The 20,756-nt window shown below is 34.1% G+C and overlaps 1 protein-coding gene across 1 annotated transcript in view; it reads right to left on the bottom strand.

Annotated features, from left to right (window-relative positions):
* The window catches only part of LOC134242793 (procathepsin L-like), a 57,981-nt gene that overhangs the window by 12,162 nt on the left and 25,063 nt on the right, over positions 1–20,756 (bottom strand). Inside the window, exons 4-8 of the mRNA XM_062724926.1 lie at positions 19,920–20,069; positions 9,671–9,703; positions 9,241–9,432; positions 8,939–9,101; positions 5,411–5,519 (exon numbers count right to left, since the gene is read on the bottom strand). Of these exons, the coding sequence (XP_062580910.1) occupies positions 5,411–5,519; positions 8,939–9,101; positions 9,241–9,432; positions 9,671–9,703; positions 19,920–20,069 (647 nt within the window). The remainder of the gene's footprint in view (positions 1–5,410; positions 5,520–8,938; positions 9,102–9,240; positions 9,433–9,670; positions 9,704–19,919; positions 20,070–20,756) is intronic.

The raw sequence follows: 20,756 nt of genomic DNA, 5'->3' as shown, positions 1-20,756 counted from the left end.
GGAATCCACTACATTAAATTTCTTCAGGACAGCGTCTAAACCCACAAGCCATGAAGACGTAAGGTGTTTGGGGGTTAAACAGAAACTTAATGTTTTGTCCAACCAACAATTTTCACCATATCTTTTAACCATTGACTTGTTTTATTTCCTTAACTTGAAAAAAAAATTTAAAAGATGCCATTCTGTGGCATGAAATAAAAAATAATAGTATGTGCGGATCTAGTAGTGGTCGAAAGGGGAGGGGTACTTTACGAAGGGCGGTCGGATCGACAATAAGGAGTTATGGTCTAAAATTAAATTGCAAAAACCCAAAAACTTTAAAGAAATTCTTGTTTAAAACACCATATGCTGCGAAAAATAAAATTAATCCGGCTTTAATACACAGGTGTTATCATAAATCCAGGGGGATGCCCGTTTGTAATTTGTCAGTTGATAAAGTTTCTTCTTACAAACATGTATCTTAAAAATCTATAATTCTCACGGGTGCTAGTGGACTGGACACCCCCCCCCCCCTTAACATCCCAGACCCAAAGCTATTTTTTAATTTCACTGTAAAAGCTCAAAGGCTTCTTGAGGTATTGCTCGAAACAAAAGTATTACAGACGGACAGAATTATAAAACGAACGGGCAGACCGAAATTAATATATCCCCAACTTTCGGGGAGGGGGGGGGGGTCGGCACAAAAATGGAAGTTTAGTGAACTGTGTCTTTGACATAGTTTAAGATATATGAGAGCAAGTTCCATATTAGCATGCCATCATAGGACCTAAGCCCCTCCCCCTTTTCCCCCAACCCATGGACTATAGAATTTAGAATATTTATTCACCCCACAGTGGAGCATACAGAACAGTGTCCAAAATCATCACAGTTATACATATACAAAACAGAACAAACATTGTATAATGAACAGTATACATCCGGGTCAAAATATATATTTTTTTGGCTTTCTTTCATCAATAACATTTACAATTTACAACATACAAATTTGATACCTGCAGTTAAAAAGTCAGAGGTGATTTGAGATACTACGGGCAAGATTTATTTTAAAAACTAAAAGTAAATTTTATGTACTTTTTGGATTTTTCATATGAAATACATTGTAAATATGTACTAGACGGTATATTGGGGGTGGGGGTGGGGAAGTTGTTTGGTCTACAAGCACTTGTGATACATGTAAGCATATGTGTGTAGTACTACATACATTTTAAGGAGCCTATGACAACTAAGTGACAACAACTACGTTTTCATACTTTATTATTCACACTTTTAAAAGTCCTTATATATTATTGTCGGTATTCTTGAACCAATCGTTTTTTCTTTTTTTATTTTCATTTTTATTATTTTTTTTTGTTTTACGATTAACAGGATGGTGAATATATATATTTTTCCTTACAAATGAAACAAGTTATAATTTCGATTATAGTTTTTATATGTATATTGGACCTTCGGTCAAAATAACTCTGTGTGGTCAAAACTACATAGTGTATCTTCTAATTTTATATGTTAACTAATAATGCATGGTTAACAAACAATGACATTGTGGAGCCTAACTTTAAGACAAAGAAAAGAACTTTACAAAAAAAAATGCACCACCTCACATAAATGCATGTTTTCAGCCTTTTTTTTTATAATCAGCACATATAAACAGATATACATGTACACACGGTCGTATATAGAAACGGGGTTAAGGGGCTAGGCAACCCCCCCCCCCCCCTTAAAGAAGTCGATAAATAAACAATGTAGTATTATAGAAAACTTAGCTACTGTATACTTGTGTCCCCTCAATAGAAGAAAAATATTTCATTTTGGCTTCCAAGGAATTGTTTGGTAGTGACTCTAAACTTTGTGTGCCCCCCCCCCCCCAACTGAAATTGCTTGCTTCAGGCCTGTTACATATAAATTCAGTATATAAGGTAAAAACAGCCCAAGATAATTTAGTTAAGATCGCCATTTAATACATAATCTAAGAAGATATTGTCTACCTTGAATGCTCGGTTATTTCTTTGAAGTGATATTTTAATTCAAAAACACAATCTCTCTCTCTCTCTCTCTCTCTCTCTCTCTCTCTCTCTCTCTCTCTCTCTCATTACAAGGCACTTTATAAAGTGCACTACCTATTTATTTGATTGCACGGATTTATTTCTTTTCCGAGCTGTAAAAAGTAACCTTTCCACATATGAACAAGGCGCACACTACGAGTACTTTGTCAACGTTTAATCACTGACGCATGACAAACGTGTTTTCCAATCCGTCTGAAGTATTATTGTGTATTTTCTTCTATTTGTTCGTTTTTAGCCGGGCTTATTGCTCAAAGAGCAATTGCCGGCTTATGTGATCCTGTTCAAGGCAGGATGTTGACCCCATAGTCGCCATTTTAAAGTTACGTGCAAAAATATAGTTCTTACTCTCAACCGCTTTTGAGATAATACAAATGCTAAATAAAGCAACAAAAATAAAACGAAATTTTATCTATATAAAACAAACATTAGTAGTACTGTAATGACTTTGAAAACTTCATAAGTCAAAGAACATAGTTCATTAGCGTAAGGATTTTTGATAATCAGTGTTACCGTAGTTCTCTACACATACGATGTAAAGCAGGAGAGGGAACCAGACTGGCCTGTTTGTTTACATTCAGCTGCGGTACCAGATTAATTCTGATTCTAGGATTGAAAAACTCACTGTCAGTGTCTTGTCATTTATATTGATAGTTTTAAAATGATTTTTTCATCAGAATATAAACATGATTCATGTAAGAAATCCATTCTACTCTGTAAATAAGCCCGGCTCTCTGTACTTCTGAGTACTTTGATTTCAAAACATTGTAAGTGATGATTACAAAACTTTGGACATGAGCAATTTTCAATTACAAAGTGGTTAAAACACTATCCGTTCTATTTTACACCTATACTTATTTCTTTCGATTTTAAAACTTTATATGGGTGCAATTACTGGTCCCGAGAAAACTATCGGGATACGGGAAGTTAGGGAGAGTTTCGTTCGTTCGTAGAATGTCGGTGTTTCTCCAAGGGGACAGTGCGGAAGCTCTTTTACGTAAAAATGTTTAGCTTAACATTTATTTCAACGAAAACGGGAATTTCAAAGCGCAGGTACGTGTGGACAGGAACCCCCCTCCCGATATTCAACCCTAGGCATTTTTTTTCACAAATTATATTTATTAAATTTAGTCGTCGTGTATACAATAATAAAAAATCGTAAAACCCGCAAAATAATCGCAACACAAACTATCAATTCGATCTGTACCTTCGTAGATGATACAGGTTTAAATGTCCAAGTAAATAGTCGACTGTAAAAGTCAGTGCTTCTCGTAAAAGTTAAAATTTAAAAACTTTAACACTTCGAAAAACTTTATCGAAAACTTTGACACTTTGATTAGTTTATCGAAAACTTGGATACTTTGACACTTTAAAAAAACTTTATTGAAAACTTTGACACTTTAAAAATCTTTAACAAAAACTTTGACACATTGAAAAACTTTAGCGAAAACTTTGACACTTTGGAAAACTTTGACACTTTGAAAAACTTTGGCGAAAACTTTGACACTTTGAAAAACTTTGGCGAAAACTTTAACACTTTGAAAAACGTTGGCAAAAACTTTGACTCTTTGAAAAACTTTGGCGAAAACTTTGACATATTGAAAAACTTTGACACTTTAAAAAACTTTGGCAAAAACTGACTCTTTGAAAAACTTTGGCGAAAACTTTGACACTTTGAAAAACTTTGACGAAAACTTTGACACTTTGAAAAACTTTGGCGAAAACTTTGACACTTTGAAAAACTTTGGCGGAAACTTTGACACTTTGAAAAACTTTGACAAAAACTTTGACACTTTGAAAAACTTTGGCGAAAACTTTGAAATATGATTTACTATAGTTAACTATAGTAAACTATAGTTAACTATAGTTTACTATAGTATTTTTGTTAGGGGCATGCACATGTGCTGCAATCTGATTGGCTGAAACTTTAAATGCCTATAACTTTCTTGGTTCTCAATGGAACGGGATGAAATTTAGATTATGGATAGGTATGATGGATTACTACATTATGCTTATATCCTAATTGAATGCAAGGACATGCATGCATGCACGTGCACGCGCACAATACGCAAAATGACCAATATATTTGAAAAACGGTAACATTTATATTTTTATGATTTTTCTTATTGATTCTCACGACATAAAGAAATGTTAATGGTTTAGACAACATGCCATGATCATCTTGGATGTGCATGCACGTGCGTGAGCGTGCAATGAGTTAAATGACATATAGTTGGTATTGTAGCTTTAATAATTCTCATATGAAATCCTTTGATATTGAGCATATTTTAAAAATGTCTTACAGGAAAATGGCACAAAAAAGGGATTTGGGGAGCGTTTGGGGAACATCTGTAACGGTCCCCGTTACAATTAAAACTAGTTTTAGTTGAAATATCTTTAGTTTTACAAGTCCATATAGTGTAACAATTCTAGTTAATTCTAAAATATTGCAAAGAGATTGTTTTTCAGACAAAAACAATGAATGCGTTCAATAATTTTTTTCTTTAAATTGATATTTGTAATATGTAACCAGTCACTAATACTACGCACCTTTACTCAATTTTTTTTATACTATTCCACGTAAGAATCAGGCAGAGGGCGGCACATGAGATGTCTCCGATTTTTATAAAACTTTGCATGATGGTAGAGTATGCTTAGTGACTTCCTAAAATCATTACTTACCATTCATTTTAGACCCAAAAGAATACATTAAAATCAGATTTAATGAATTTGCAGATTTTCACTTTACCGCCTACTTAGTACTACCTGCCTGATTCTTACGTGGAACAGTACTTAAGTCGGTTTCTGGTTTCCATGGCCAGCTACTAATAGCTAGTTTTACTCACATGTAGTAGCCAGTTTGTAGTAGTCAGCTTTATTATTAACATTTTACGTTAGTTACTAGTAGACAGTTACTCAAAGCTAACTTTATCCACTTGAAGTGACCAGTTACAAACAATTAACGTTACATCAAATAAATAGAGCTAAACAAATAAATACATATAAAATAAGCATACTTTTCAATATTGATTGGTACATACAGATTGAACTTGAGCAAGTAATCACATTTTTAAAGAGGCCTTCAATTGACCATCAAAATTCCACAGGCTGTTTAAACTAATTACAGTAATCTATTCTTGAAGATCAGCGTGATTTGAATTAAAGAGCTCTCACTTTTGGTGACTTTTAGACAGAAAAGCAAATAGGGCCAAGATATAGCAGTATCCATATGTCTGTCATATTATTCAAAAGACATAAAAAGCACCAAAACAAAGAGTTAAATTAACTTTTCATGATTTAAAATTATTTCTCCCGGAGCTGATATCAAAATTCACTAGGTAAAAGCTTTTTACCTGTTCTTAATAATCCAGTAATCTGTTCTAGTTAGATTATACCCATATCCTATGACTAAAACTGCATGATTCAACGTCTCCGATGTACAATTTGGGTCATCATAAATTCCTTAAACAAAAAGGTACATAAGAAATCAAATATCTGAAATAAAATTACATTTTATCTATCAACCTTCACCTCATGAACAACTAGACATTAAGTATGAAATATATTTTTTATATCATTTTTATTATTCATTCCCAGGTCTCTGATTGGCTTAAACTTGATCACATGATTAAGTATATAACAGCATCAAGACTTGTGTTACTATTTATAGAATCTGAAATGCATATAGACTTGATATTTCTTAAAATGAAGATTATAATATTCTGTAAAACGAAAAATATAGTACTGATTTCACAATTATAGCTATAAATTATTACATGATATGACTTGATGTTTCTGAAAAAAATATATACTTCATCTTGTATTTATATTTTTAATGTTGTGTAATTGATGAGACGTAACAATGCCATGAATTAGGATGTACTTTATATTAAAACATATTGAATATGTTTGTCAAAAACTGATACGAATAAATGTTGTATTTTGAATAAGTAAAATCCTCTAAATTACTCCATTTATGTAGAGGAAACACAATTACTTTAAACAGCTTAATTCATATTTTGATCTCTAGTCTCTAAAAGTTATAGAGAGTAAACTTGTGCCTTGTTCCCATTATTTTCAAATTGTGTATTGTTAATCTATGTAAAAATAATATAATAAATGTATAGCCCTTTCATTAGGTCAATCCATAAATATATTGACCTCATAAGAAAAGCATATCGACCTCGCACTTCGTACTCGGATGATTCGTACTTTTCTGTGAAGTTGATATATTTATGGATCGACCTCATCAAAGGGCTATATTTATTTATTACACACTTAGTAATAAATACAGGTTTTTTGCATATGCGATATGGCTGACGTCACAATAGCCGTATCAGCCCTGCAGGGCTGATATGGATTTGCGGGGCTGATAACCTTTATCAGCCCTGCAAATTCATATCAGCCCTGCGGGGCTGATGTGGCTATTGTGACGTCAATATTATACCCTCAGTAAATTAAACCACAAAAACAGTACTTGTGATCATCAAATTTTTGGTGGTTTCATATTCTCTTAATTCTAACATTTTGAAAATAAGGTTAATCTTAATTTACAAATACATGTAATAAATTATTTTCAAATTACGGATCGAGTGCATTGAAATAGAAGTAGAAACAAACCCAAATTGTATAAGACAATAGACCATGTACATGTATGTAAGAAGTCCATGCATGATTATTTACTTAATTTCTTCTCAACTTAATGCATGCTGTATTTTATTACTAAGTATGTAATAGGCATAATAATACATACCCTTTTCCATATCACATCCTGTATCAGCCCCTCGACCAATATCAGCCCTCGGGCCTTCGGCCCTCTGGCTGATATTGGTGTCTCGGGCTGATACAAGATGTGATATGGAAAAGGGTATTATAATTATCTATATAATATTCTAGAAAACTGCCGTACATACTCGCCTATAAGTTGATTGTATTTTTTGGGGTTATTTTGGAGGTATTTGCCATTGACTCGCTTATAAGTCGGTACAGCTTTTGCCACAATCGATTGACAATTGCAAGTAAACCCACCGGTGTTTACACATGGTTTCAACTAATTTTTTTTTTTCGAAATGACTGATATTTAAGGAATCACTGTTTAGTTAGTATAGTATGCCAGGGTATCAACGATAATGGGAAACATGGGATAATTTGCATAACGGGCGAAGCCCGTTATGCATAAATTATTCCATGATTCCAACTATCGTTGATGTACCTGGCATACTATACTAACTAGACAGTGATCCCTTATATTTCCATTTCCTTTTGAAATAAAATTGTAGATTTAGACTTTAGAAATGTAGACATAGATTTAAATTACACGAGGATTCCTATGCCAATTTCAATACATGTAGTCCTCGCTAACTGACGTCAAAAACAAAGGCCGCCGCACGAGATTTACATGCATATTTGTCCTCCTTAGCGTCAGACACAGAGACAGATGCGCACAAGATTTGCATGCATATTAGGCCTCCTTAGCTCCTGGCCTATCGACCTGCCTAATTTACATTCCAGTAGAATTATCAAGAAAAATAAACTCCGCTAACTTTCAAACAGTTATCACAGAGTAAAAAACTTTGGAAATGGAAATATTTGATTTTAAAACATAAAGCAAACAAGTAATTCACACTTAAGATACAAAAAAAAAATAATTAAATATATATGAATACTTGTACTTTTTTATAATCTAAGCATGCACACATAATTATATATAATATAAAATACCAGTACAGTAACTACATTTCGCCTTCTAGAAAAAAAAATCAATCTTTTAATGTCTCGCCTTTAAGGTACTCCGATCCTCAGAATCTGAAAATCAAGCCTTGACTTAAAAAATGTCTCTGAATTTTCAAAGTGACATGTTTTTACCCATAATATATCTTCAGACTTCATTTTTCAAGTGAATCATATTATATAGAGAAAATTAATAAATCTCAAATATATTTTCAGGAATTGTGAATAAAAACACTTGCTATGCATTTTTCAATTCAAATTTGATCAATTGACACATTTTAGAAATAAAAATCATAGGTATCCAGGCTTCCACAATTTGTATACATATAATGTACTTGAATTTCTTTTATTTACTTCCATCACTTTACACCGTTCACGGTAGCTTAGTGGTAGAGCGTTCGCTTCGTGATCGGGAGGCCCGGGTTCGATTCTCGTTCCCGGTGCCGCTTCAAACCTAAGACGTAAAAATAGGTAGCGACTGTTCCTTCGCCAAGCGCTCGGCATCAGGTCTTTCGGATATGACCTTAAAAACGTAGGTCCCGCGGCACGATAAAGAACCCTCACTGCTCAATGGCCCTAAGTGCCGAGTATAGGTCTAAATTTGAAGCCCTTCACCGGCATCGGTGACGTCTCCATATGAATGTAAAATTCTCGAGAGGGACGTTAAACAATATACAATCAATCAATCAATCGATCACTTTACAATGCAAAGTGTATAAAGATTCTCCTGACATTGTAAAGCTCCAAAAATCACAATCACTTCTAATTTCATATCATGTTAATAAACAGTTGTATCTATCTATATTTCTTGATATATGTATTTTTAAAATGCTCTTACGGGTAAAAAATTTCGAATTTTAATTAGACCTTTCTGAGAACTTCAAAGAACCATGAAGCACATTGAGAGGTATATAATAAAATTGTTGCCTGAAAAGATTTAATTTTCAAGCTTCATTTTGAGACTTTTTCAATTTAATTATATATTAAAGAGTTGTACTTGCTGGTTGAGGATCGGAGTCTCTTAAGTCGGACATAGAGTTTAAGACCAAAATTTAACTCCAAAAACAAAACGACGTATAGGCGAGTATATACGGTAAATTCCCTCACTGCATGCTTTCTTTCTAAATTTGCTAAACAGAAACCTGTCTCACCTCCCCCATATGCCATGAAAGAAGGAAGTGCATTTATTCCTACAGATACAGGGCCAACCTCAGCTACAGCTACCTTAAGAGCTGACTCACTTTCACTTTCAATAACAACACATCCAGTGACGTTGGCCACAACCATCTTTTTATTAAACTTACAATCTCCATCCTATAAATATATCAAGATGAAATAAGAATCAAAATGACGGATAGAGACTTTCTGTAATATTATTAAAGTTGAATTTTCACCCAAATATTTTTCATCACTACTTTTTTTTGAATAGTTGTATGCTAATTTAAATTTGTACTTTATGTTTGTAAGGGTAACCCTCCTCAGTTTCAATCCCCCCTACTGATTTGATGTATTCAAATGCGTTGATCATATTTCCGCCATTACAACCATCATTTCCAAAGAATCTGGAGCAGTCCACCAGCTGTTGCTCACTAAGGGACACCATATTGCCTGTTTTACGGTAGTGTTGTCCTTCAAGGGAACCAGTCTATAAAGCCAAAATAAAACATAGTTGATAAACTTAAGGGAAAATACTCATTCGAGGATTGTGAAAAATACGTAAAGCTAAATTAACATAAAATGAGAAACTAATTTAAAAACAGTTAAAGCAAATTGATATATTACTCGTGATCAGTGCCTTCAATTAAAATATGTTGAAATTTTATATATGTATTAAGAAAAGTCTCATTTAAACGTAGTTAACTTGTACGATTATAATTACTTACAGCACTAAACGCCCAACAGGAACCACACATACCCTATGATGAAAAAGCGACAAAAGACTTTTACTTTCTGATTTGTTTTAAGTATTCTACCCCATTTAAGGTCGAAAAAGAATTGTATTACTCCATATTTTACCTCATGATTAACTGATTAACATTAGAAAGCTTAACTATTATACAACAAGAGGCCCAGGGGCCACATCGCTCACCTGAGCAAATTGTCTAGGAAAAGAATACAAATCAGATCAGAACTGAAAAGTTTACTGAAAAGGAAGGGGGGGGGGACTTGAATTTATTACTACTTTAGAATGCCTTCATATTAATACAGCATATGATTTTGCTGTTCTTGATAAAAAGATTTTTTAAAAACATTTCCTTCCTATACTATCACTAATCATTGCTTTAAAGTACTTAAGAAGACGATTTTTATTCCTATGTAAAACTTTGATCAACCATTGTGGCCCCACCCTACCCTGGGGGTCATGATTTGAACAAACTTGAATCTACACTACCTGACGATGCTTCCACATGAGTTTCATCTTTCCTGGCCCAGTGGTTCTTAAGGGAAGATTTTTAAAGATTTTCCCTATATACTCCTATGTAAAACTTTGATCAGCCATTGTGGCCCCACCCTACCCCCTTGGGTCAAGATTTGAATAAATTTGAATCTACACTATCTGAGGATGCTTCCACATGAGTTTCAATTTTCCTGGTCCAGTGGTTTTTGAGAAGAAGGTTTTAAAAGATTTTCTCTATATACTCCTATGTAAAACTTTGATCAGCCATTGTGGCCCCACCCTACCCCTAGGGGTCATGATTTGAACAAACTTGAATCTAAACTATCTGAGGATGCTTCCACATGAGTTTCATCCTTCCTGGACCAGTGGTTCTTGAGAAGAAGATTTTTAAAGATTTTCCCTATATACTCCTATGTAAAACTTTGATCAGCCATTGTGGCCCCACCCTACCCCCAGGGGTCATGATTTGAACAAACTTGAATCTAAACTATCTGAGGATGCTTTCACATGAGTTTCATCTTTCCTGGCCCAGTGGTTCTTGAGAAGAAGATTTTTAAGGATTTTCCCTATATACTCCTATGTAAAATATTGATCGGTCATTGTGGCCCCACCCTACCGCCGGGGGTCATGATTTGAACAAATTTGAATCTACACTACTTGAGGATGCTTCCACATGAGTTTCATCTTTCTTGGCCCTGTGGTTCTTGAGAAGAAGATTTTTAAAGATTTTTCCTATATTTCCTATGTAAAACCTTGATCGGCCATTTTGGCCCCACCCTACCCCCGGGGGTCATGATTTGAACAGATTTGAATCTACATTACCTGAGGATGCTTCCACATGAGTTTCATCTTTCTTGGCCAAGTTGTTCTTGAGAAGAAGATTTCTTAAAAATGCCATTAATTTTTCACTAATTCATAATTATCTCCCCTTGGAAGAGGGCATGGCCCTTCATTTAAACAAACTTGAATCCCCTTCACCTAAGGATACTTTGTGGCAAGTTTGGTTGAAATTGGCCCATTTGGTCTTGAGAAGAAGATGAAAATGTGAAAAGTTTACGACGACGACAACAACGACAGACGACGGACAAATTTTGATCAGAAAAGCTCACTTGAGCCTTCGGCTCAGGTGAGCTAAAAATTGATAAAATAATTTATTCAAAGCTTGGGGTTAAAAACACACAACTCATCGGATAAAAATCATATCTAATTAAAAATCCGAATCTTGATTTGTGTATTTTATTTGTATATTTCATGCAAATAAAGTATATAAAACATCTTTATGATTTGCTCGAGATCATGAATGATCAGCTGTTCCGGGGGAATAAGAATTTCCCCGTTGGGCAGTCCCATCCGCTGTGGGGCCTATGTGTTGATCAGGTTCACCAAAAAGTGGTGTAATTGATTGTTTTATTAAAAGTTGTTTTACGTCCCATTTGAGAATTTTTCACCCATATAGAGGCGTCATACCGTTGAAGGGCTTCAAATTTTGACCTTTACTCGGCACTCAAATTTCTCTTTAAAGTGCTGAGCACATAGCAAAGGAACAGTTCCTACCCAATTTTTTTTATTAACTTAGGTCAGTCGCAGCCGAGAACTCACGACCTCCTGATCACGGAGCGAACTCACTACCGTCCCGAATGAGACACCATGAAAGGTTAAAAAATTGGTATGAAATACGACGTACAGCTAAAATTCAAAATACTGACTTTAAAAAGGAGGGTGTTAAATCCCCATAACATCAACTTGTCTGTCAGTAGCCTGTCTCGGTTTAAACCGTTCGTACTCGGAGCCTGCTATTGAGTATCGTTAAAAATAAGAGATGTTAACACAATTTAATTGTAAGTGATAGTGGGATATTCCTACATAAATATTTAAGAAAATTGGCGATGGAAAGAATGAAGTCATCTCGTTTGTTATACTGGTTAGTGGCAGTCTTTATTTTGTCGTTAATTTCAAGTTCAATAGGGTATATCCAGTTGACATATGAATCGAAGTAACTATTGTTAATACGTTCTATTTACACCATGAAAGAGATATAGTTTTTAGTGCGCTCATTTGTGAAAAAGCCGAAATGTTTACAAATCTCGCGGAATTTCTGGGTCAATCATTTCAACATGTACATGTAAATAATATGTTAAATGTGTATGAAAAAACGCCTTAAAACATTTAAATGAGGCATTATTTTGTATCATCCATTGATGAAAATTACGACCATATGTACAGTTCATTCATGAGAATATTCATAAAACTAGAGCCGAGCTCGTTGCAAAGCAACGAGTAGGTCTTCCGTTGGAGCCGTGGACAGGAAGTACAGATCTTGGGTCAAGGTCACTGCACTTTCTTATGTTAACAACCTTTCTTCCCAGCATGAGCCTCCGGTAAATTTTAATTACAAGTTGCTGTCCTTTAAAAAAGGACTGCAATACGTGGAACATATGCGTGTTTTTTCTAACTGAAATTCAATTAAGAAAATTTCTAGGTGTAGGGAATATTCATGTAAGGTTTGTTCACTTATTCTAAAATTATCTGCCACTTATAACTGATCGTAGTCTCAAAGCACAAATGTGAAATTTTATCTCCGATTAGCGATCTTTAGTTTTGTCAGTTTTAACATGTTTAAAAAATCGGGTTATTTTGACACGTTTAACATATATTGGCTGGGACTTGACACCTGTTCTGGATTTATACGGAAGAAATTTATCATGGGAAAAATGGAGATCTGATGGTTCACGTGTAGCACACCTCTGTACAACGCAGATTTGTTTTTTTTTATTTTGTCGGAACCCCCACCCCCACCCCCAACACACACCTATTAAAAGCCCTTGCTACAGACCTTTATCAAACAATAATTAGATTGCTGAAATATTAAATTATTTTGCGAGTCTTGATGCACAAAACTAATGCCGGTGAAAACTTGCTCTACTTTAAAAGCTTTAAAAGCTACATGTATCTTTGTTCGTTGAGTGACATTTCTCATTCAAGTTGTTAAGTTACATGTATCTATATACTGTAACTTCTTAAAATGTTTGTACCATCGAACCAATGTTTAGTATAAAAGTATATGTAAAAGAGAGGAAATCGGATCTGCCAATAAATGTGTAAATGCGATATGCAGATTTAAAAGCGCGATTTGCCAATGAATGGCATATTTTAATCCGAATAGGGCGAATTATTCTACGGGCAAGTTACCTAAGCTGCGAACTCTCTAGCATTCGCTCGCATGCGTAGCCTGTCGTTTGCCCAGGGCATCCGGTTTAACTTCGCTTATATATTTACTGCGTGGACCGCAGGGTCCACGCAATAAAGTTATGCGCTTAAATATTTTTTTCTTTGTCAGTGACCTTGATTTGCACCATTGCTTATAATAATTATACGCTTAGCATGCTTACAATGTACTCTAGTTACTTAATACCCAGAGGTAGATCAGAGGAACAAAGAGAAAATGCACTTCCACTTTATAACCAGTTATGTACCCCACCCTAAAGGAACCATTGACCCTGGGGCCACTTATTTCAAAATTTAGGAAATTTTTCATAAATTTTATTTCATCATAAATGGTTGATTAATAACAAATAGCAGATTTAAAAGCATTAATTTATTTTCAGACTATATAACCCCCATACCCTTGACCCAAGGGGTATGAAATTAAACAATTTGCTAGATGCACCTTTTTCATCATAAATCTATATACTTAAACCATAGGTATAATACCCTGGAGCAACGGAAAAGATTTTCAAAGACTTAATGTATCATCACTTTATAATCAAAAGACCCCACCCACCCCCCTTACACCAAATGGCAAAACCTCTGACACAGGGGCCATGAAATTAAAAATTTTGGAAGGAGCACCCTTGCTCATAATAACTATATACTAAGTTAGTTTATTTAATGCACAGGAGCAGAGAAGAAGATTTTCAAAGAATTTATGCATTTTAATTATATAATCAAAGAACCCCGCCGTTACACCAGAAACCCCAACCCTGGGGCCTATATAATAAATAGAGCTTTACACTAACACCAGAACCCTGACGCTACTGCCATAAAATTCATAATTTTGGAAGAGGCACTCTTGCTCCTCATAACTATGTACTAAGTTAGTTTATTTAATACCAAGGAACAAAGAAGAAGATTTTCAAAGAGAACTATATAATTTATATAGCTCCATCCTAGCTCATTACATTACCCACAGTTTGACTGCTTGATGCCCACGAGTAAAGAAAAAGATTTTTAAAGATTTAATTAATTTCGGTGGTTTTGGCCCCACCCCTAAGGCCCCAGGGATGCAGGGACCATGAAATTCATAATTTTGTTTCCCTTCACCCATGGATGCTGTATACCAAATTTGTTTGAAATTGGTTCAGTGGTTTCAGAGAAGAATCTGAAAATGTTGAAATTTTAGCATACGATACACGATACACGACGCACGACACATGATGTACGAAAACGGATAGAAAATGGATAGAAGAGTGACTCAGGTGACCTAAGAATACTTTAAGTAGGAAAGCTAAACTTCATCATACTCTCAAGGAGAATATGCACAGACAATACTGTGATATTTCCACCCCCCCCCTTTTCATGCAGGATAAATTATGTTAACATGCAACACAATTATGTAGTCATGCAACATAATTATGTCAAAATGCAAGTTAATTATGGTGACATGCAAGTTACCAATCTTATAAGAAAACATAAATTAAATATTGGCTTTTTTACTTACTAACGCCTGTATCTGACATTTTAGATGCAATATGCAAGATAATTATGTTAACATGCGACTTTTGTATGTCATCATGCAAGATAATTATGTCAACATGCAACTTATTTATGTCAACATGCAAGACAATTTTGTCAACGTGCAACTTATTTATGTTAACATGCAAGATGATTATGTCAACATGCAAGTTATTTATGTCAACATGCACGAAAATTATGTTAACATGCTAGATATGTAAGTTGATATGCAAGTTATCATCTTGCATGTTGACATAAATAAGTTGCATGTGAACATAAATATCCTGCATGTCTACATAATATCTCGCATGTTAATATTAGTATCTTGCATGTTAACATAAATAAGTTGCATGTCTACATAATTAACTTGCATGATGACATAAATATCTTGCATGCGTACATAATTAACTCGCATGTTGACATAAATATCTAGTATGTCAACATAATTTTCTCGCATGTTAACATAAGTAAATCGCATTTTCTCATAATTATGTTGCATCTTGCATCTACGATGTCAGATACCGGAAGCGTAAATGGCTCTACACTTGTTGTGTTATAACTTTGTATATTGTCTTATATTCTATCGATTTATCAACATAAAAAGTGTTCTACCTCCTTATTTATGTACATATTTTGAATTGTATTAAGATTTTCTAACATAATTGAAGGCAGCTTCTTTTGTTCAATAGATTTTATTGCTTTAAGTTTTATCGACTGAAATAATATATAGATTTTCAGATATTGATAGAAACAAGATATTCAATTATATCGATATAGTATTGTTGATATGATAAAATAAAGATATAGTTATGTCGATTTTAATTTATGAATATTTGCGATAAAGAAGTACGAATAAAGTGTTTCTAAATTAACTTGACGGGGGCGGGAATTCTAATGAACCTTCACTTCACTCGGGATTCAGTGAAAGCTTATGTATCATGTATTTGCCAGCATGTACGACTGAAGGCTAAATCAAATTAAAAAGTATATTGAAAAAGGGAGACGGGACACATTAAAAGTTAGATTCATAGGGGTCTATTGTCCCTATCACCACGTTTGAAAGTGGGAGAGTATCTTTGTGCGCCTCGTCCAGCTTTTAAAAACAACAACAACAAAACTGAGTACAGCAGAGATCCACAAATATATCACCAAAATGAAGAAAATTCTTGCAGTTGGATTATTAAATCCATGGGGTGTTTTTCTTGTTATATATATTTAATTTGGCTGACACCACACTTTCCTCCTTTAAACTTTGTGACTAAGCTTAATATGCAGATTGACTGAAAATTATTTCATATTATTTTACGCAATAAGAAGTTAGATTTTTATGCAGGGCGGGGGAGGGGTGGTTTTCAAGACTGTGGAGGTTCGTTTTCATGAATCAGATCCTATGTATACCACAGAGTGGAACAACATCACATTTTATTTACAAAGACATAATCAGCGTTACTTTTATAATATTGTTACTTTCTATTTTCGTTTCATTGACGATTTACAATCCCACATTGAACTCAAGAGATATAAGCAGTGACCCATGATAGAATATATCAGATTCCCTCTTCAAAATGATGGGTACAATAACCCCCTATGACAATGCATATAGCTTAACTGTTGATGTCTCTCCATCTCCATTTTTAAAATGTTTTTTGATTTTGTTTCAGCCTATAATAGTACACGATAGCAAATACATGTACATAGTACATAAGCTTTCACAGAATCCCGAGTGAGTAAAGATTCATTAGATTTCCCGCCCCCGCCAAGTTAATTCAAAAACACTTTTTTCTGACTACTTGTCGAAAATATTCATATATCTTTATCGATATAACTACATATTTATTTCTTCATATCGACAACAGTATATCGACATGATTAAATATCTTCTTTCAGTCGATATTTGAAAATTAATGTAATTTCTCAGTCGATAAAACTTTAAGCAATATAATCTATTGAACAAAAGAAGTTGCCTTCAATAGTGTAAATACATCTCAATACAATTCAAAATATGTACATAAATAAAGATTATAACACTTTATATGTTGATAAGTCAATAAAATATTAGACAATATACAAATACAAGTGTAGAGCCATTTACGCTTCCGTACACATACGGGCGTCAGCACGGAATTTTTTCCATATTTAAATCAGATTCTCTTAAAAGATTTGTAACTTGCATGTCAACATAATTATCTTGCACGTTGACATAATTTTCTTGCATGTTGACATAATTTTCTTGCATGTTAACATTATGTTAACATAATTTATCTTGCATAAATATGCCACCAAATAAATATCTTGCATGTCGTCATAAATATCTTGCATGTCGGCATAAATATTTTGCATGTCTACATAATTATTTTGCATTTTTACATATGTATCTTGCAAATTAATATAATTTACTTGCATGTTGACATAATTATCTTGCATGTTGACATGAATTAGTTACATGTTGACTTAATTATCTTGCATGTCTACATAATAATGTCGCATCGTGAATCTAAAATGTAAGATATAGGCGTTAGTAAGTAAATTTGTCCATATTTAATTCATATTTTCTTATAAATTGGTAACTTGCATGTAAACATTATACATATATTACATGGCTTCGAGGACAGCATACCAGAATATTTGCCCCAAGGTGACAGGAAAGTCCTGGAGTGTTATGTCGCCCGATGCCGCAGGCAGAGGGAGACATAACACTCCAGGGCTTTCCTGTCACCGAGGGCCAAATATTCTGGTATTGCTGCACGAGAATTAAGCCATGTAATATATGATATATAACATTTTTAAGCATTGAACCCAAATCGATCATCGAACATATTCATTGAACACTATGAACACTTATGTACGTTGAGTATAATTCCGAAATATCCCGTCCCGTTTCATGGCAGAATGTTTTCAGTATGCAGAGTTGATAACCTTTGTTGTATTTAGAGAATTTTTCTCCTCAGTTAAATTATCTAATTCGTCTGAATTCAAATAAACAAATCGCAGACGTTTTGTCGACTTTTTTAACTTTCGCGGAACTGTTTACGTTTGCTTATCAACTGCCTCTGTGAATTTCAAAGCCGACGTAATTGATATGCAGATTGCACAATAGGAAACATAACTGTGTTCGGGAGGGCAACATAACTGTTTTCGGCGTGATTCGGCAGTTTTTCAGGGCATATAGATAAAAATGTTATATTTCTGATATAATAGGAAAACTTCTTCAAAAATGTTACATTATACATATATTACATGGCTTCGAGGGCAGCATACCAGAATATTTGCCCCAAGGTGACAGGGAAGCCCTGGAGTGTTATGTCACCCGATGCCGCAGGCAGAGGGAGACATAACACTCCAGGGCTTTCCTGTCACCGAGGGCCAAATATTCTGGTATTGCTGCCCGAGAATTAAGACATGTAATATATGGTATATAACATTTTAAGCATTGAATCCAAATCGATCATGGCAGAATGTTTTCAGTATGCAGAGTTGATAACCTTTGTTGTATTTAAAGAAAATGTTATATTTCTGATATAATGGGAAAACTTCGTCAAAAATGTTACATAATAAACTAGCATGCTGACATAAATATGTTGCATGTCTACATAATTATATAACATTTTTGAAGAAGCAAACGTAAACAGTTCCGCAAAAGTTAAAAAGTCGAGACAAAGTCTGCGATTTCTTTATTTGAATTCAGAGGAATTTAATTGAGGAGAAAAATTCTTTAAATACAGCAAAGGTTATCAACACAAGTGTAAGCATACTGAAAACATTCTGCGAACAGGACGGGATATCTCGGAATTATACTCAACGTACATATGTGTTCATAGTGTTCAATAAACATGTTCGATGACCGATTTGGATTCAATGCATAAAATGTTATATACCATATATTTCATGTCTTAATTCTCGGGCAGCAATACCAGAATATTTGGCCCTCGGTGACAGGAAAGCCCTGGAGTGTTATGTCGCCCTCTGCCTGCGGCATCGGGTGACATAACACTCCAGGGCTTCCCTGTCACCTTGGGGCAAATATTCTGTTATGCTGCCCTCGAAGCCATGTAATATATGTATAATGTTGCATGTTAACATAATTTACCCTGCATGTAGTGGGCAGAAATATGCCACCATACTCTTCCCAAGTGAGTGAAAGGTTACTTTAACTTATTTTTCAAATTTCTCAGTTGAACATGTTAAACCAGGGCCGTAAATACCTTTGAGGCAATTGCCTCACTAAAATTTGTTAGCAAATTCTGAAAAGTGAAAAAAAAGTTTAACTTCAACTTTAATTCATTTTGTGTGTCTTACAGTCTTAGTAATTAGTAATTCATCTCTAAGCATTATAATTTTGTTTCAACATCTGTATATCGATCATTTCATCGGGTGCTTCATTATCGTTTAGAACGCGTATAAAAATAATTCAAAACATTAATTTTGTTTGTTTGCTTTTCTCGTAAAACATCCATTCTGAGAGTTTTTCATTCATTTTGAGACGACACCGTTTGGGCTGTTAGTTTTAAAGCTACTCTCAGCACCCAGGGTAATTGAGCAATGAGAGTTTTTTGTGCCAGCAGACATTTTATACTTCGATATGCGAGCTCATTTTTTACAGACTCATCCGAAGGACCAATCTCCACGTCCCGCAGTGGGATTCGAACCTGCGACCCAAGGATCAACTCCTTACTTTGCGAATCTGAAGCAATAACTTTGTGCCATGCGGGCGACAATTAAAAACGTAAAAAAAAATTCAAAGATTGTTTTTATTTACTAAATCCTCGTTTTTGGGAACTTTCACTCCCCTCAAAACGCCGGGAGGTCTCCAGATCTATTGCCTCACCAACAACTTGAGTCTACATGTACTTACGGCCTTGTAAACCAACTATTGAACAAAATTTATCGTTGAAACGTATTAATTAATCTGGCTTAACTGGAAAAAATAATTCCTATACCAATAACCGACATTATTTTTTAACAAAAGTGGTGTTCAAGTTGTTATTAGATGTATAAGAACCTACCTGGTCTTTTACATCTCTTACAAAGCCCTTTGCTCTCCAGTCGATAAAGTCAGGAACTACTACATTACTGGATGCAGTGAATGAGGAACACACACCATCTTTAATTGGCGTCGTGTTTAAACCATTGCATTTCAAATATTCCTCATGAGTCTGCAATTTACAATAACATGAAATAAAATTCTCTTAATTTTCAAAAATACATCCTCCAACAGCCATCTTTCCCCAGACAATGCACATGACAAATTACCTTAAATATGCTCTAGTATTTAATTAAAAATCATAAATCACAGACTGACGGACAGATAGAGGGAAGGGGAAAATCTTGTGTTTCTATCCGGTTTCACTCGTTGGGTACTAATTATATGTATAAATGATGAAGTTGATAAAATTAAATAGAACCTTATTTTCTGTATCATAAAAAAAAGTCAGGGAGTACTATTATTTTATACAATCTGTTTCAGTTTTCTTACCAGAGTAATACTAGTCATCTATTTATACTTATGATAAGTTTTAAAATATATATATATATATATATATATATATATATATATATATATATATATATATATATATATATATCAAAAAATAATTTTTCCTTGGTATAGGGATAAAATCCAATTTCAAATGACAAAAATATATCAAATATATGTTTTGTGTGAGTTATCTTTAATAATATAAGTTAAACAGCCAGGTTGTTTAGTAACAGATTATTAAAACCACTGTGCTATAATAAAATAAAAAGATTCATGAATTTTATTTCTCATGTTGATCAGATCTTACAATATCAAAGTTTTGGCCATCATCTTAATAATTAATCAATAACCATATACTAGCTAG

Source organism: Saccostrea cucullata, unplaced genomic scaffold, assembly GCF_032062105.1.
Source record: "Saccostrea cucullata isolate Sc308-1 unplaced genomic scaffold, CSIRO_AGI_Scuc_v1 ctg2533, whole genome shotgun sequence".
In the NCBI taxonomy this organism is placed as follows: Eukaryota; Metazoa; Mollusca; class Bivalvia; order Ostreida; family Ostreidae; genus Saccostrea; species Saccostrea cuccullata.
This window is presented reverse-complemented; position numbering and strand designations above follow the sequence as displayed.